A 17,786-nucleotide genomic window follows, 5' to 3' on the forward strand; every position below is an offset into this window, starting at 1 on the left:
TGAGTCGTACAGTCGCTGCGTGGAATGGAAAGTTTTGATTAAGTTTGATTGTGTTTTTACTCTATAATCAATTTAAAAAATATGCCGTCGTGTTGTGTGAAGTGGTGTAGAAGCCATTCAGATATGAAAAACACAGGACTCACCTTTCATGTGTAAGTAAATAAATATTTAAAACACCATACTTGGCGACCCTCAAAAGTGTTATGCAACATGTGACTAAGATTATTTTTTCCATGGAGTAGAATAACTTTCACGAGATGTGCTCAAATAAAAGGTTTTTTTTTCTAGTATGAAGGATGATATTATGCATTAAGTATTACAAATTAATTGATTGCCACAGGTTCCCAACAGATGAAATCCAGCGTAAAAAATGGGTAACTGCGGTTCGCTTGGAGAGGAACGAATGTGATTGGATGCCTAGCAGAGGTAGTGTAATATGTAGCATACACTTTCGCTCTGATGACATGTACATGCTCAAAGATGGAAGGCGTAAACGATTAATAAAATCTGCGGTGCCCATTTGCACTGTAAGTTTTTGTTTAAATTTTACGATTTCGAGTTATTTGCTGTCCTTCTATAATTCATAGTAGATATTTACTTTTTCACTTCTAAACTTCGTATTTATGCTGAATCTGTTCGTCGACCCACAGAAAAGATAATTGTACAAGGTCACTTAAGTGCCAAATGCGACGTTGTCTGCATATGCTTTTCGAAAAGCTTAGATGTGCGAGCCCGAGTTTGAACACTTAACTAGGATACCACGGCTTTTTTATTATTTCTACTGCTGCTATTTAATTTCCTTGCAATTGAAGTGAAAAGCTGAGTGTAAAACTCGAGCATTAAAACCATTTTCCCCTCGACGTGTTTTGTTTATCCACCCTCGCCATCCCGGCTCGGTTATATGAACGTCTCGGATAAAATGGCTCGTTTAATGCTCTTGTTGTACAATTTACTATTTATTTTGCAGATGGTTTGTCCATTAAAGGCAAATGATTGTCATTTATCGGGGCCATCCTCCAGCACAAATAACACAAATGTGCAGGTATAATGAATTTTCAAGTACTTATTAAATTAAGCCACTGCCACTACCTTCTTAGTAAATTATTGACCGAATGTCTCATCCTTGTTATTTTGTAATGTAATATTCAATTAATTAGGTAATTTGTTGAACTTGTCAGTAATGTAACAAGAACTGTTTTTTATTTAAAGCACCGAATAGCAAATGTAATTTAGTATATATTGTTTCTTACAGGAAGAATATTCTAATGAAATACATGAAGTGAACCTCGAAAATATTTGCAGCCATACACAAGAACAAACATTGAAACGTAAATTAGAAGAGCCTGGTTGCAGTAATATAGAGGAAAAAAAACGTAAAATGGTAAGTTTGGATTTACAAAATTATTTGTTTAACTTGTCTAATCATTATTTCTTTAAATTTACTTACTAAGATAAAAAGAAAAAGAACAGCAGTACTTGCTATTAATAGTTAAATCTAATAAAAATATCATTTAGCGCATCTATTTCCTAACAGAAAAAAACAATCTAATCAATTAATTGAAGTAAACCTGTTCACAAGTATGATTTTGTAACTTTTTTTCAGATTGAATGTCCAAGCTGTAAATATAAATTTTATATTCAGACTGAAATTTTGGAGAGCGAAGCAAGTTTACCAGCCTCGAAAGGATTTAAACCTCCGTGCGGTACTCCCATAAGTGTACCTTCACCTGAAATTGAATCTGTTTTCAATACCCCTAGAAAACAAAAACTAAAAAAACAACTAACGTTAAAGATGGCTCTGGCAAAAAAACGATTATTCAAAATAAAAAATTTACAGCAGCAAAAAAAAAGGTTAAACAATAAAAATTTAACACTGAAAAACGTCATTGAAAATTTATAAAAGAATGGCTTTGGCGACTTAAACTTACATACTGGCAGTATGATACTGCACTCAGTGGATTTTCTGGAGATTTAGTTTGTATGCTGCAAAAAAAGAAATCTGCTTCTGAAAGAAAGCTATTCTGCTGCTGCTTACAAGTATATGTATACGAAGTGAACTACTTTTATGTCTACCATATTCATCAACTATATCAAAATGGTACTAATCCGTAGACGGCAAGCCTGGATTTACTAAAGAAGCTTTTAGAGCACTGCAAGCAAAGTACAAAGTGACAAAAAGCTTGTCTGTCTCGTAGTGGATGAAATGGCCATAAGACAGCAAAAGATTTTTAACGGTGTGGATGTTGATGGAGTTGTCACACAGTCCTCCGGGAGAAATTGGGATACATACATACATACATAAAATCACGCTTCTTTCCCAACGGGGTAGGCAGAGACTACATCCTTCCACTTGCTACGATTCTGGCATACAACTCTCGCTTCCTCTACATTCATCAATCTTTTCATGCATGCACGTCGGTTTAGAGTACTCCTGACCCGACCTTTCTTCAGAACGTCCCCGATTTGATCGTGGTACGTCTAGGCCTTCCTCTCCCAACGTTCCCATTCACGCTCGTCTTATAGATCTGCTTAGTCAATCTGTTTTCATTCATTCTCTCAACATGCCCAAACCATCCAAGCATCCCATTCTCAATCCATGTGACTATACCTTCATTTACACCACAGCGTTCCCTTATCGCACTATTTCTAATTCTGTCACTCAATTTCACACCTAACATACTTACTTGTTAACGCTCTCATTTCTACCGCATTTATTCTACTCTGATGCCTTTCCTGCCACACCGAACTTCCACTTCCATACATGAGTGTTGGTACCAGCATCCCTCTATGCACAGCCAGACGAGCTCTTTTGGAGATTTTCTGGCTATTCATAAAGGTGTGCAACGCTCCATTCACTACGTTACCAGTCTTTACTCTCCTTTCAATATCACTTTCACACTTTCCATCCCTAGTAAACATAGATCCCAGCTACAAATATTCATTCACTTGCTCCAAGTTTTTCACCAATCCGGACACACGCTTCCGTTCCGTTACGTTCTCTTCCTTTTCGAATACCATAACTTTCGTCTTTTTTACGTTCATTCCAAAGCATCATTCATAATAGTTACCATCCCTTGCAAATCGGCGTAAAGAAGGCATTTGATAAGTAACTCATTCATTCTCAGTCCACGATCACTATCTTTCAGATCTGTCAAACAATTATTCATGAATAGGTTGAACAGCCATGGAGACGCTACACATCCCTGTCTAACACCTTTTTGAATGTTAAACCATTCAGTATACGCTCCGTTTATTCAAACAAGCACTGGAGTCGTCATAGAGAGACTTCACTTTCATCCACTTCAAGAGAAGGTACTTGTATTTGTGTAAGAGCGTCTTCTCTTTCAAATAGACTTTCAAAATATTCTTTCCACCTTTTCATCACTCACACATCACATTCTTCACCTTTTAAAATACTTCCGTCCTGGCTCCTGATAATAGATAGCTCCGAGTGCGCTGAATTCCCTCTTGCTAGTCTGTTATTTTTAAATTGTAATATTTTATAAATTGGGAATTTTTTGGTTAGTGGAACAAAAGATGCAATGTTATATTAATGTGCCTTGAAAGATGTCATGAGGTGCGTGCGGAAGTAATAAGTTTAACATTTGACGGTTGTCCTTCTAACCTCGCTGCGGCTAAACTACTAGGATACAACTTTGATGACACTGAAAATCTGAGAACTCATTTCGAACATCCAGTAACTAAAAGTCCAGTTGATTGTAATTTTAGACCCATGCCATATGGTCAAACTTGCCAGTTGCCAGTAATACAATATTTATTTAGAGAACCTTAACAATGTACAAGATATATTGGTCTTCATTTTGGAAACAAAATCACACAACTTGCTCACATTAAGCAAGCTTGCTACACATACTTTGAGCCAAAGTGTTGCTACTTAACTCCGACTGTGTTCGAGTGATTTAAAACTAAAATTATTTGAAAATTCTGATGCGATAATAAATTTTATCGAGATAATGAACAACCTCTTCGATTATTAAACACGAGACCTTTTATTTCTCATTTGATTTGAGCGAAAAGACGAATTTGTCGAGTTTTTCGATTCCTCATGTACTTATTTGAAAGGTTTAAAAGTAGACGTACAAAATATAAAATTACTCGAAAATTTCATGGTGAAAAGGTAACGACTTTTACTAACAATCAAAAACTAGTAACAAACACCCAATCTAAAACGGGATTTCTTGATATGCATTATCTAGTTTTAAAATCCTATTTACAGAATCAATAGAAAAGCGGAAAATTCTTGAATTCGTTTGCCTTAAAAATTCAGCCAGGACCACATAGAATTATTTTTTGGCGTAATACGTAATTATGGTCGTTGCAACAATAACCCAAACGCGACTCAATTCATGGGCATTTATAAAAAAAACCTTATTAAATTGTGAACATCAGAATGACTGGCCAAAATGGCAGATCAATGTTAGAGTACCATCAGCATTTACTACCTATGGTGACTGTTCGGTATTGTTTATAAACTTATCTGTTCATGTCACCTACCCTCGAATCCTTCATACTTCCTATCCTTGGAAAACGCAGGTAGGCATAAAAAGGCCTACAACGTCAAGAACTGTCACTCTGTCAGTTCAGCCAACGACAGGGTTCGAGTCGGTCGATGTCGAGAGCGTTTCTCCATCCCGCCATTCGCCCACGGTTTCGAGCTAATCCAAATTCATTATCATTACGGTACGCGTTTGCTAGCGCGTTCAACGCTGAAGAGCAGAAGAGGAGTGCGTAAGACCAGCAGCCATAACACCTTGCAGCCACCGTACGTCGAACCAGGTACGCGTTTTCCTTTTCCCCTTCTTGCCCCTTCAGTGACGTATTTACTAAAGTGGGCAGTCATTCTGACGTCAGGTCAATGACTGCCATTTATTATGTCGAGGTTGGACCCCTAATTTGCAATTTTCTATGTACAGTCCAGCATTAATCTGCCACAGCGGAGCGTGCAAAAATATCTGACACGTCCTTACGGCCCTAGAAATAGAGTCGTATCAGATATTTATGCACGCTTGTTGTGTCAGATATTGGTGCTGGTGACTGTACCAAATATAGAATGATAAATAAACTGGTTATATATATATATATATATATATATTATTTGATAAAATGGGTAGTAATCCTGGCATCAGAATGAAAAATAAGAGGTACCTAGTAAGTGAACAATTGTTTCCACTGTTGCCATTTACTTTCCTCTCAATCGAAGTAAAGCAGAGTGTAATAGGTACTAGCTTTAAACTCATTTTTCCCTCGACGTGTCTATCCACCCTCGCCGTACCGGCTCAGGTAAAATGGTTCTTTTTATGCTCTTGTTGTACAATCTACTACTCCAGTTTTGTTTAAAATTTTATTCTGAAGTTCAAATAAATAGCCAATTGTTTATGTCGGCATCAGTTTGACCATTTAGGGGCTGTTTCACCATCCATCCATTGATTAGTGTTAACTGAAGGTTAAATGTGATGCCGTCTCTGTCTATTCGAACAAAACAAATAGAGACGGCATCACCCCATTAATGTTGTGATTTTATCACGACCTATTTACAAATTTTCATTGTTTTATTTAAAACATTAAATAAAAAAATAAACTCTAACAAGCCTATTTATTTTAGTGTACTACCTACTGCATAATGCCATCCACGCATCGTAAGTCGCCCCTCGCTTGTCGCATGGGGGCGGCGCCGACTCTTACGCGAACCAATCGCGAGCAAGCTTTTTCAATGAGAGTGTGAGTGTATGTCATTACCATTCATTACTCTTAGCACAGAATATATAATAGTACTGACGTACAGAATGGCCACGCTCCGCCCCGCACCAGTTCGAGTTACCCCACCCCTCAAGCGCAGATTGCAGGAAAACCGCAGGAAAGCAGTCGGGCGCGCAACGCGATGTACGAGTATGTCGGTCGCACCGTCGCACGGCACTAAGTTCGGGAGCAATAATTACATATTAGATACGATTTAACAATCGAATATTCAGAGACAAATCCTTTAAAAGGAAATATTTTAGTGTAAGTAATCTTTAATTAATAAGGTCTCAAATGATTAAAACAGTAAACTTTAATTTACAAAACATCGTAGGTTTTGCGATAGTCAGCCCTGTGTGTCTTACGCACACATTGACGCGTGCACAGACGTCGTCGTGCCTATGTAGATTCAAGAACACGTATTTTGTATGGCGTGGCCGCCCTGTGCTCTTAGTTTGTTTGCGTAAATGGAACCATATTATGGAATCAAAATCGAAGCGGTCATTGGTCCGGTCATTGTTAGCGATTACGTTTCTTGAGAATTATTATTTGTAGTTAGTACTATTATATATTCTTTGGTTAAGTAACAGTCGGCCATAAAGCTGGGAATACATATGCCTGTTATTTGCACATTTTTGGCCAATAACCTTTTGAGACTTTTCCCCACTGGGCACGTGCCCAGGGCCCCGCGATGAATTGGGGCTCAATAGTCCCTACTCCATTTATCCATTACCAAACGATTGAAGAGATGTGGCGCAGTGCAGGTTGACGTGGAAACAGGGTAACGGAGGCAGTGGCTGCATAAATAACACTCTTCATTTATTCAACGCTGTATTCTTCATAGATACAACAAATGAATATGATTTATAACATCGAATTATATCAGGAAATAAATGGATTAAATCAAGAACACGTATGAGAGCGGTCGGTTTCAGAAAGGAAGGAGCACAGACAGAGCCAGAGACAAACGCTAGTGTTGTCAGTTGTCAAACCACATGCAATAACCATAGACAAGCTTATAAGAATGGTTTACACCTTTTTTAACAACGATAACCGATAGCTTACTCAAAACTCTCGCCTGAAAATCAGGCTTACCGAATACAGCACGTTGTGCCCAGGGCCTCTAATAGGTGAAAGACGGCCCTGGTTGTGCATCTAGACTTAAGACAGCCAATAGACCTAAGCATACTATTCTGTTCTACCTAAAACAGAACCGAAAATATATGAAATCGGTCAATCAATAAAATAAGTACCTACTAAACCGGGTCGAATAGAATTCCCAGCCAGTAGCAACAGCAAGCAACCTGCACCGTCGTCGATCAGAACTACTAGTTTTTGTAGTACTGGAAAGCACAACCTTGGCACAACACTCAAATTTCTCATTAACCTCCCAGGCCTTCTATACACAAAAGTTAGAAATTCAATCTTCGTATCGTGCCGTTCCGCTCACGCTTTACCCCTTAATTTGACCAAAATAAAAAAAGTTCTTGATTCAGGCGTCGTAATTTTGAAGTCCTAAAAATTCTAAATATAAAAAAAAAATTATGTCAAATATACTGTACACTGAAAATACAAACTGAAATATAGATGCACAGAAAAAACAGAAAAATAAGACCATCACTGGGAATCGAACCCAGGTCCTCGGTAATCCGTACCGCGTGCTATACCGCTACACCACTGATGGTCAACGGTACCGACACGAATTTCCCCTATGCACCTCATATCTCAGCTTGTTTGTTTCTTACTTAGTCACTTAAGCAGTGACGCTAGCGACATCTATGCCGTAGCCCTCATCGAGAAACTTTTTTTTTTTTGTCCGGCACTCCATTGGAACTAACCGCTCACCCGGACAAGAGATATCGTTACTAAGCAATCAAAAAATAAATAAAAAAATTCTCGATGAGGGCTACGGCATAGATGTCGCTAGCGTCACTGCTTGAGTGACTAAGTGAGATATGAGGTGTAGGGGGTGCTCCCGGGAAATACCGGTTCTCAGATTCCCGGGAAATCCCGGAAATTTAATAGTAACTAAAGAACCGGTACCGAAAACTCATGTCCCGGTTCTCCCGGTTCTTCCCATGATTTTGATGATTTTTTTCAATTATTACTGTTATTTAATACACCTACGACATGTTTAGTGCACAAGCAACGTTGCATTTTTCGTGCGTTGTACTTGCCTTAAGTGTAAGAAACACGAAGCTAGTGACTTGCGATGCGAGGTTTGTATACTTAGAGAGAAAACTTAGCTAAATGAGCTTACGACACCATCTTCTTTCTCGGCCATTTTACGTTGTGTTTTTCAGAAGACTGTCTAACATGTCACCACTACATAGAAGAGGAAATTTAGCTATTTTTTTGCTATACCCCTTACTCGCTCCCACTCGCCCGAATTTACCTTATTCACCCGCAATTTGACAACTGAATGTGACCAGCGACGCCATCGTCAATATCGTCATCGCAGCAAATTGCATACTAGGTGGCCTAATTTACAACATTTAGGGGCTGTTTCACCATCCATTGATTAGTGTTAAATGGCGGTTAGGTGTGATGCCGTCTCTATTTGTTTTGTTCGAATAGACGGTGACGGCATCACATTTAACCGTCGGTTAACGCTAATCAATGGATGGTGAAACAGCCCCTTACAGTACAGTTAATGTACAACCATTTTCATTTTCAAAACCTTTATAAATGTAACATGGAATGGGAACTGAGTACGTACTAGAAAAGAAGACTGATTATTATTTTTTATTACAATTAACCTCCACCAACCAAGGGAGAACGCCGAAAGTATGGAACAAAAGTGTGGTGGTAATCTTCTTCAAAAAAGGTGATAACACCTTGCTGAAGAACTATAGACCCATTTCACTTCTGATTCTGAGCCATGTTTAAAAGCTGTTTTCTAGGGTCATCAATCACAAATCGTCTCGCACGCAGGTTTGACGACTTCTAGCCTCCCGAACAAGCCGGCTTCTGAAAAGGCTATAGTACCGTAGACCACTACGAGACAGCCTTCGATTCGATTGAGACTTGGGCTGTGCTGCAGGCTCTCCAGCGGTGCCAAGTTGACTACCGGTATATCGAAGTGTTGAAGTGTCTGTACGAAATCGCCACTATCATACGTCCATCCGACTACAGGACCAGAGCGCACGAGACCTATTCCTCTGCAATGGGGAGTCAGACAAGGAGATGTGATCTCTCCGAAACTGTTCATCGCTGCATTGGAGGATGTTTTTATGGTTCTGGGGACGAGGCATCAACATTAATGGCGAGTACTTTACTGACCTTCGATTCGACGACGATATTGTAGTTATGGCTGAGACCATGGAGGACCTCAGTGCTATGCTGGCTGACCTCAGCAGAGTTACCGACCGAGTTGGCCTCTGAAAATGAACCTGTGCAAGACAAATGTCATGTCTAATGTCCATGTTGTACCAACTCCCGTAATAGTCGGAGGCTCTGCGCACGAAGTTGCTGACGACTATGTATACCTGGGACAAACGGTCCAGTTAAGTTAGGTAGGTCCAACTTCGAGAAAGAGATTACTCGTCGAATCCGACTCGGCTGGGCAGCGTGCGGGGCTTCGCTTTTAGTCCAAATTCCTACAGTGTTTGAGGTCAAAAGTCTTTGACCAGTGTGTGTTGCCTGTGTTGATATACGGATCTGAGACGTGGGCGCTAACGATGGGCCTCATGTGGAAGCTCAATGTCACTCAGAGGGCTATGCTCGGGGTTTTTTGGCAGGATAGAATCAGAAATGATGATATCCGCAGTAGAACTAAGGTTACCGACAAAGCCCGAATAATTGCGAAACTGAAATGGCGGGGCACATTGCTCGCTGGACTTATGGTCGATGGGGTCAAAAGGTTCTCGAATGGCGACCGCGGACCGGGAGACGAGCTGTTGGTAGGCCTCTAACAAGATGGAGCGACGACCTGGTTAAGATCACGGGATCGCGGTGGATGCGGAAAGCACAAGACCGGTCTGAGTGAAGAGCCTTGGGGGAGGCCTATGTCAAGCAGTGGACGACTTTCGGCTGACATGATGATGATTATGGTGATGATGACAATTAAAGTATTCCCTAGGAATCCGTAGCCAAAATGGCAAAAACGTAAACCTTATACTGTCACCATGTCCATCTGTCTGTCCGTCCGTCCGCGGTTAAGCTGCTACCAGTGCTTGCTAGAAGCTGTAATTTTGCATGGATAGGAGTAGCAATTATGCAGTGACAGTAATAAAATAAAATAAAACAGGAAAACATTTTTTGGGGTACCTACTTAAATACCTGCTATAAACGTAAAGTGGGAATAACGCAATAATTTCTAAAATATGAAAATTTATCAGTTGATCACAAAGAACCGGGAGAACTGGGAATCCCGGTACCGGTCCTGTTCCAGAACCGGGAAATGAAATTTTTGGAACCGGTCCCGGTACTGCATGCCCTAATGAGGTGCATAGGGGAAATTCGTGTCGGTACCGTTGACCATCAGTGGTGTAGCGGTATAGCACGCGGTACGGATTACCGAGGACCTGGGTTCGAATCCCAGTGATGGTCTTATTTTTCTGTTTTTTCTGTGCATCTATATTTCAGTTTGTATTTTCAATTTAGGTTTTACGGGATGACCGTAAAAGTAAAAATTTGGAATTGAAATAAAAAAATACAAAAAGATTCCAAAAAAACCAATCTTAATACTGTACACTGCCAAATTAAGGGTTAAAGCTTTAAATAGGAGTGTGGAAAAGATGATAATAACTTCAAATTTTGAGCTTAGGTAGGAGTAGACCCTCAACCCAGCCCCAAGAGCAGGCTTTCCTTGTTTCCTGCCTACATTGAACTTCTGATTCTATCAAATTGTTTGAAAAGGAAAGAATACTCCATATAAATCATGTATCATATTTATTTTCCATTGGCATTAAATCTTTAAGTTTATGTTTACGTTGCACATATCGAAGATTTCCATCATCATCAAACTCTACACATTTTAGACGCCTATTAATTGTTTTTTTGTTATTATTTTCTATAGCCTCAGCTACGATTTCTGACAAAGGTGTTGTTAAATATGTTGGATTTTGTTTAAACAAATACCCTGCTACTCTATACATAAACTCGGCAGTAATACCATCTGGAAACTTCTTTACCAGATCTCTCCAACGAATGTCACTCCAAATTTTATATGATGACTTTTTCAATCTGGAAGACAAACAGGAACAACAGGTTATTAATAAATTAAAAAATTACCGACATTTTCTACATTTATAATTGGGAAGCACCAAAAAAATAACCTATAGTTTTATTTTATTTTTGGAAAGAATAGGATATTTTAAGATACCATTTTCTTCAATATTGAATTTGGATGAGTATTTAATTTTTTATATATTTTTTTCGAAATACGCTGGATGACGTCACAGTTAGACAGCCACATTCCAATGCCTAGAAAAATTCAGGTCTTACATAACATAATCTGTGGGATTACAATTTGACAATAATACAATACAAGTATGGCTTAGGGTCCTAAATGAACCATGACAAATAGTTTTATTTATTTCTCTTCTTTTGGCCTCTATTATTCATATGTTTGTTTAATGGTGTGATAGTAATAGATATTTTTTATTAAAATCTGATATTTTAATTCTTATATATTTACTTGTAACATAGTAATTTAATTTGTAAAAATACATTGGAAATACTCGTATACACTTCGGACTACAATAAATGACAACTGTTTAAAACCAGGTGCGCATCATGTGATTAAAGTTCTATCTTTGTCACTCTTTGCTATTATAAGCAGGACAGCAACTTTTCAAACTGTCAATTTGCTTTAGTGTAGACCTGCTGAAGGCCATTACTTGAATTTTGTTAAATTAAGTCAAACTATCATATTTTTGGAATCTGATTTCTGAAAACACTTCACAGAGCCTATTTCTCCAAACAGTTTTCGAATTATTATACACTGTCAAAAATTGGGACATCCCAATTATATAGCTTATTCATAACAGGGAACAGAATATAATAAAGATAGTCAAGACATATGACATAACATTATCTTATCCTAAAATATAATGCAGTAAAATTGAAAGAAATTAAACTTACTTCTTACAAATAATACGCCGTAATGTTTTGGTCTTTATGGTGCATTGAGTGAATATTTGGACATATAACTTGGTGTACCAAAATTTTCGCAGATAACAATATTTCTGTTCCATATCCTCTTCAAGTTTAATCCAAACAGACTTATCAATTTTATTGTTTCGTAATTCTTGCAACGAACAACCTGAATGGTGCATCAAACCATTCAAAAATTTTGTTGCTAAATTTAATGTCCATTTAAGCTTCTTTTTCTCAGGTATCCCTACAATAAAACTTATTAAAACACTATCTGCAAAATCAATAAAAATTCAAATTTTATCTCTGTCTAAGTCCTTTGGAATTTGTCTGTCATACTCGTGTCTGTGTGTAGTTTAGGCAGCAGGAAATATACTCACCATTATAATATTGAAATAATTTTTTGTATATGCCCCTAGGCTCTCGGCCAAGCACTGAAGATAAAATTGTAACTGCGTTTGCAGGGCTGTGATAAAAACATATATTTATGATTTTTTCTTCCAGGGGAGTGTAAAATTTGAGTTTGGTGGGATAAGCATAGGTTTGCACAAAGTGTCTGTACACTTGGTAAAGATCCCTCTTCAAACCCTTAGCCAAGTATGCAGTAACAAAACAACGGACAAATTCTTCAACAGATTTCATAGAATTTCTGGCTTTGTTTGTGTTCCTCCATCGCGCTAAACATACTGGTGTATTTGGTAGTTCAAATTTCTAAAAGTTAATAAAATTAATTAATTAAAATTCTAATTAATTTTAAATTTTCAAGCATCAAAAATTGGGAATTCAATGTGCATTCAAGAAATGAAGTATAAACCTTTCTGAAATGGTGCCAATTTTTTTGATTCAAGTGATAAAGAATAAGAATAGTCTTAGACTGCGCAGGCCTAAGGATGAGAAAGGTTGATTAATACTTACCCTTACAAATTTGTTCCAGTTTTTTTCAACTCTTTTATATTCATCATGTGTAAATGAACCTGATTCATATGTATCAGTCTCATTTGCTGGGATTTTTGGTTTCCTTGTTAAGCAGGTGGACTTCTGATACCAGGGTTGTGACCAGGTAATGGTTTCTGTTCCCACTTTTTCCACTAGGAGCTAAAGTATAGAAAATGTTTTCAGTTTTGAAAACAGAGAGAAAAATAAAGTATGCTATGCAAGCAAGTTTACCTCCATATAATTATCGTCTGCCATGCGAGTCTCTTCTAGAACCATTAACACTTTATCCATACTACTGGGATCAGTGATATCCTCCACATTCTTGAATATAACTTCCAGATTTACAATAGTTTCAGCCATATTCGGCACTTAAATCAAGATACCTTTTATAGATATCACATACATAAACATAACCTAAACACTGTCGAAGTGTTGAACGTTTTTGTTTTATCACTTCTGCTATGGTTTTATAAGTGTATTTTAAGTGAGTTTACCATAACAAGGAGCTAAAATAATAAATAAATACTTAAGAAAAACATCAGTGTTCTCTCCTCGTTAGGTACTTGTTGTTGTTGTTTCTTTAAAAAAATATGGCTCTGTCCATCAGAGGACAATTTTGCCAGTGTCTAGTAGTTTTTGCCGTTGTACGGTAAAAAAATTCTAGAAAACGAAATATGAGAGGTAATGGTGGAGGAACGATGACAGCGCGACCGATCCGTTAGGTACTTGCCTTTTCTTTGCCTCGTTCCCTCCCTCAGTCCCCCAATCAAAGAGAGCCCCCAATATATTTTTACTCTATGGTAGTAGACCGACTCGGGGAAACAATAACGTACAACACGGAATGTACGCGCAATAATGTACGATGTGATAATCCGAATTCTTCCGATTATCATGGTCGCGCATTATGAAGGCGTACACAATGTTGCGCGCGCTGTAATGTACGTAGTGATAATGTACGACGTGATAATCTGAATCCAATCGATTCAATGAATAGACATTTTTCGCCGCGGATCGAGCGAGCGCAGCGAGCGAGATCGATATAGTCGGAGCAGATCCGACCCGGCCGAGTTAGGTTGAAGAGCGAGAGCGTGCTACCGCCTCGCTCGCCCTTCGTTAGGTTTTTTTTTGTTATTTCAATCACGGAAATCGTAAGGCATGATAATCGGAACACATAATAGGATAGAAATAAAAATAGAAATATTTATTCGCTCTTCGCAAAAAACATAATAAAAATACATTAAAAAAAACAACAACAATATGCGAAATCGCGAAGCGGTCCCAGTTTAGGATAGTGTTGGCCGTGTAGGCCAAGCTGGTCTTCCGCTGTGACCGCTTAGCGACTTCACGGAAGGCGACAAAATTTCCTAGAAAATAAAACAACAAACAAAAAGCAATAAAATCAAAGTACAAAACTTATTACTTACAAACAAAAAATTAAATAACCAAAAACAAAACACACAATGCAACTAAAATAACAAAACATCTAACACTAACCGCTTACAATTTACAATGCTTCGGATTATCACCTCGTACATTATTGGTTCCCTGCTAGATCTGTACCCACGGGATGATAATGCACGGCATGATAATTCGTGAACATAAGCACGGATTATCGGGCTGTGCATTATTAGGCGTGCATTAACAAGTCGTACATTAACTACACCCAAGCCGAGCCGACTCGGCCTTATTCTTGAAAATTTATACGCTAGCTACATATTAGTAACTAGCTTTTGCCCGCGGCTTCGCTCGCGTTAAATTTGGGGTAACAATTAACATACATTTACTTTCTGCGATCCTTTTTTTCGTGTTTTGATTGATTTTTTGGAGGATTACATGGAAATATAAATACAGTAAGACGTTGTTTTAGACAGATGGTGCACATTTTGGAATTTAAAGATAAACCTACCAACTCTGAAACCCTGTTTCGCTGAAACGTTAAAGACGTTAAAGTACTACGCCTTTCTTTTGCCGGCGACGATATAGGATTGTATCTCGAGAAATTGTAAAGTCCCCGCGGGACATGAATTACTGTTATGATCTATTTTAATATTCTTAATTGTCGATGAGAGACATATTGTAGCTTTCTATTATTTTGAAATTCTGCCCCGAAATTGAATTCACTTATTTTTATTATGCGGAAATTTTGCATTAAAAAAAAGAAGTCTGTCCATCAGGGATATTGTAGCTTTATATTGGTAATAGAATTATTTAAATCAGCTCAGTAGTTTCAGAGATTACCCCCAACAAACAAAGAAACCAACAAAGTTGAGATATTTTCCTATTTCAATGGGATTTTCTAAAAATCTTTCCCTAGTGAACCTCTGTATTACTTTAGGTTAAGGTCCGACCGAGATCTCGGTCTCGGTCTCGGTTTCGACAAATCTCGGCCAAAAATCGGGCCGAGATCTCGGTCTCAGTCTCGGCTCGAAACAGCCGAGATTCTCGGCCGCGACCGAAACTCCACGGCGGCACTGAATTTAAATATTGGCGCGCGGTTTACCGGGATTTTGATTGGTCGCCCCGCCCAGGTTCACGCGTATGGTACCTACTTGCTTACTGACACCAGCTAACAAAAGTAACAAGTGACACCTCGTTCATTTCTTTTCGATAACGATTGATATTGTTAATACTGTAGTTTGATTTATGTGATAATTAAGTTTGTTTGTAGGACCCGATGGAACGTTTAAATAAATCAAAATAAAACATTTTTTTTTTCATTCATAACGTGTTTTTTAGGGTTCCATATTCAACCAGGAATCCTTATAGTTTCGCCATGTCTGTTCGTCTGTCAGTCCGCGGTTAAGCTCAGAGACCGATAGTTACTAGAAAGCTGTAATTTGGCATGAATATAAATATCAGTCACGCTGACAGTGGTTAAATAAAAAAATATTTTTAAGGGTACCCCATCCCATGGACCATAGACGTAAAGTGGGGGGTGTTTTTTTTTCTTGACTAACCCTAGTGTGGGGTATCGTTAGATAGATCTTTTAAAGCCATTGAGGGGGTCGCCACGACGATTTTTCGATTCAGTGATCTTTTTGCGAAATATTCAACTTGAAAATCGAGCCTAAGGTATAAAATATACCTAAACTTGGAAGATTCCGTACACAATACGAAATTCTTAGAAAAATATTACTTGATTTTTTCGTAATGGCTGCGGAACCTTATCTTGGGCGTGTCCAACACGCTCTTGCCCGTTTTTTTTTAGATAATAAAATGATAATATAGTAAAAAGCACTTATTTTTTGTGTCTCGGTCTCGGTCTCGGTCTCGGCCGAGAATATATTTTTTTCTCGGTCTCGGTCTCGGTCTCGGCCGAGATTAAAAAAGCAGTCTCGGTCGGACCTTACTTTAGGTCCATCTATGCTAATTTCAAGTCTCTAGCACCAATAGTTTTGGCTATGCATTGTCTGTCAGTCAGCCAGTCATGGTAATGTTTAGGTAGAGTTAGGTATAGAATTATAAATAAATCAACCTTGAAGTTGAATTCACTTTTTGCTATCCCGCGGGAATTTTATGTTTTTCCGGAGAAAAGTAGCGTATGCCAATCAGGGATAATGTAGCTCCCAATTGGTAAAATATCTTTTTAAATCAACCCCAATGATGAATTTACTTACGTCGATCCCGCGGGAATTTTGCATTCTTCTGTAGAAAAGCAGCCTATGTCAATCAGAGATAATGCAGATTACTATTAGTGATTTATTTTTAAATCAGCTCCGAATTTGGATTGTCTTACTTACTTCTATGTACCTATCCTGCGGGAATTTTGCATTTTCCCAAAGAAGAGTAATCTATACCAATCAGCAATAGTGCAGCTTTAAATTAGTGGAAGAATTTTTAAAATCAGCTCTGAAGTTGAATTCAGTTTTTTCTATCCCATGGGAATTTTGGATTTTCCATAAATAAAGTGGCCTATGTCAATCGAGGATAGTCAATTATATCATATGAAAGATTTTTTAAAAGCAGTGCCAAAGTTGAATTTACTTATTTCTATCCCGGCGGGAATTTTTCATTTTCCCGGAAAAACGTATCCTATGTCAATCAGGAATACTGTAGTTTACTTTTGGTGAAAGAACTTTTAAAATCAGACACGAAGTTGAATTCACTTATTTCTATCCTGCGGGAATTTTGCATTTTCCCGAAGAAGAGTAGTCTAATGAGGAATAGTGTATCTTTTTATTGGTGAAAGAATTTTTAAAATCATCTCCGAAGTGTCATTCAGTTTTTTCTATCCCATGGGATTTTTGTAATTTCCCGAAGAAAAAGTAGCTTTTGTCATTTGGAGATAGTCATATCACATAATATGTAAGAATTTTTTAAATCAGCTCCGAAATGAATTAATTTATTTCTATCTCGCGGGAATTTTGCACTATCCCGGATAAAAAGTAACATATGTCAATCAAGAATAGTGTACCTTACTAACGGTGAAAGAATTTTTAAAATCGGCGCAGTAGTTTCAGAGATTCGACTACAAACAAAGAAGCGAAAAAAGTTTAGATATTTCCCTATCCCGTGGGAATTTCGAAAAATCCTTACTTAGTGCGCGTCTACATTTATTAAGAAATATATATTCCAAATTTCAAGTTTCTAGCCCCAGCGGTTTGGGCTGTGCGTTGATCTATAAGTCAGTCAGTCAGTCAGTCAGTCAGTTTCTTCTTTTATATATATATATATATATAAAGATCTGTGGCTAGGGTTGACAACTACAAAAAGTAAAACAGACGTGTGTAGATTTTTATTGTATGTGTGAGTTTTAGGTGTAGGAATAAAACGTATGTTACTTTTATGATTATGGTGCCACAGACAGTGGTCAAACTTATAATACCCCTCTTTTTGCGTCGGGGGTTAAAAACAGACAGCTTGACATTTATCCGTCAGTTACAAATAGCTAGCTACTATTCTTGTAATCTGTGGTTATAATTAATTAATGGGTGGTGAAACAGCCCCAGTCTATTTGTTTAGGTAGGTATGAAGGGCATAAATATCTATACAGC

General features: G+C 37.9%; 2 protein-coding genes across 3 annotated transcripts; one reads left to right on the forward strand and one right to left on the reverse strand.

Annotated features, from left to right (window-relative positions):
* Positions 1–5,710, forward strand: LOC141437668 (uncharacterized). Of its 2 annotated transcripts, XR_012452410.1 has the most exons (6): positions 1–152; positions 341–527; positions 968–1,042; positions 1,253–1,381; positions 1,604–4,797; positions 5,624–5,710. XR_012452410.1 is itself a non-coding variant. In XM_074101119.1 (5 exons), the coding sequence occupies exons 1-5, from the start codon at positions 82–84 to the stop codon at positions 1,898–1,900; spliced, it is 759 nt and encodes a 252-aa protein (XP_073957220.1). In that variant the 5' UTR covers positions 1–81; the 3' UTR covers positions 1,901–5,085. The 2 variants fall into 2 exon arrangements, 1 of the variants encoding a protein (XP_073957220.1); XM_074101119.1 differs by lacking the exon at positions 5,624–5,710 and having other exon boundaries at positions 1,604–5,085.
* Positions 5,711–10,633: 4,923 nt separating this feature from the next.
* LOC141438474 (uncharacterized) lies at positions 10,634–13,253 on the reverse strand. Its single transcript, XM_074102371.1, has 5 exons — positions 13,024–13,253; positions 12,772–12,951; positions 12,237–12,567; positions 11,845–12,103; positions 10,634–10,944 (listed from the first exon to the last, which is right to left on the reverse strand). Exons 1-5 carry the CDS (start codon positions 13,150–13,152, stop codon positions 10,638–10,640), a joined length of 1,206 nt encoding a protein of 401 aa, XP_073958472.1. The 5' UTR covers positions 13,153–13,253; the 3' UTR covers positions 10,634–10,637.
* Positions 13,254–17,786: the final 4,533 nt, after the last annotated feature.

Source organism: Choristoneura fumiferana, chromosome 18 (assembly GCF_025370935.1).
Source record: "Choristoneura fumiferana chromosome 18, NRCan_CFum_1, whole genome shotgun sequence".
Taxonomy (NCBI): Eukaryota; Metazoa; Arthropoda; class Insecta; order Lepidoptera; family Tortricidae; genus Choristoneura; species Choristoneura fumiferana.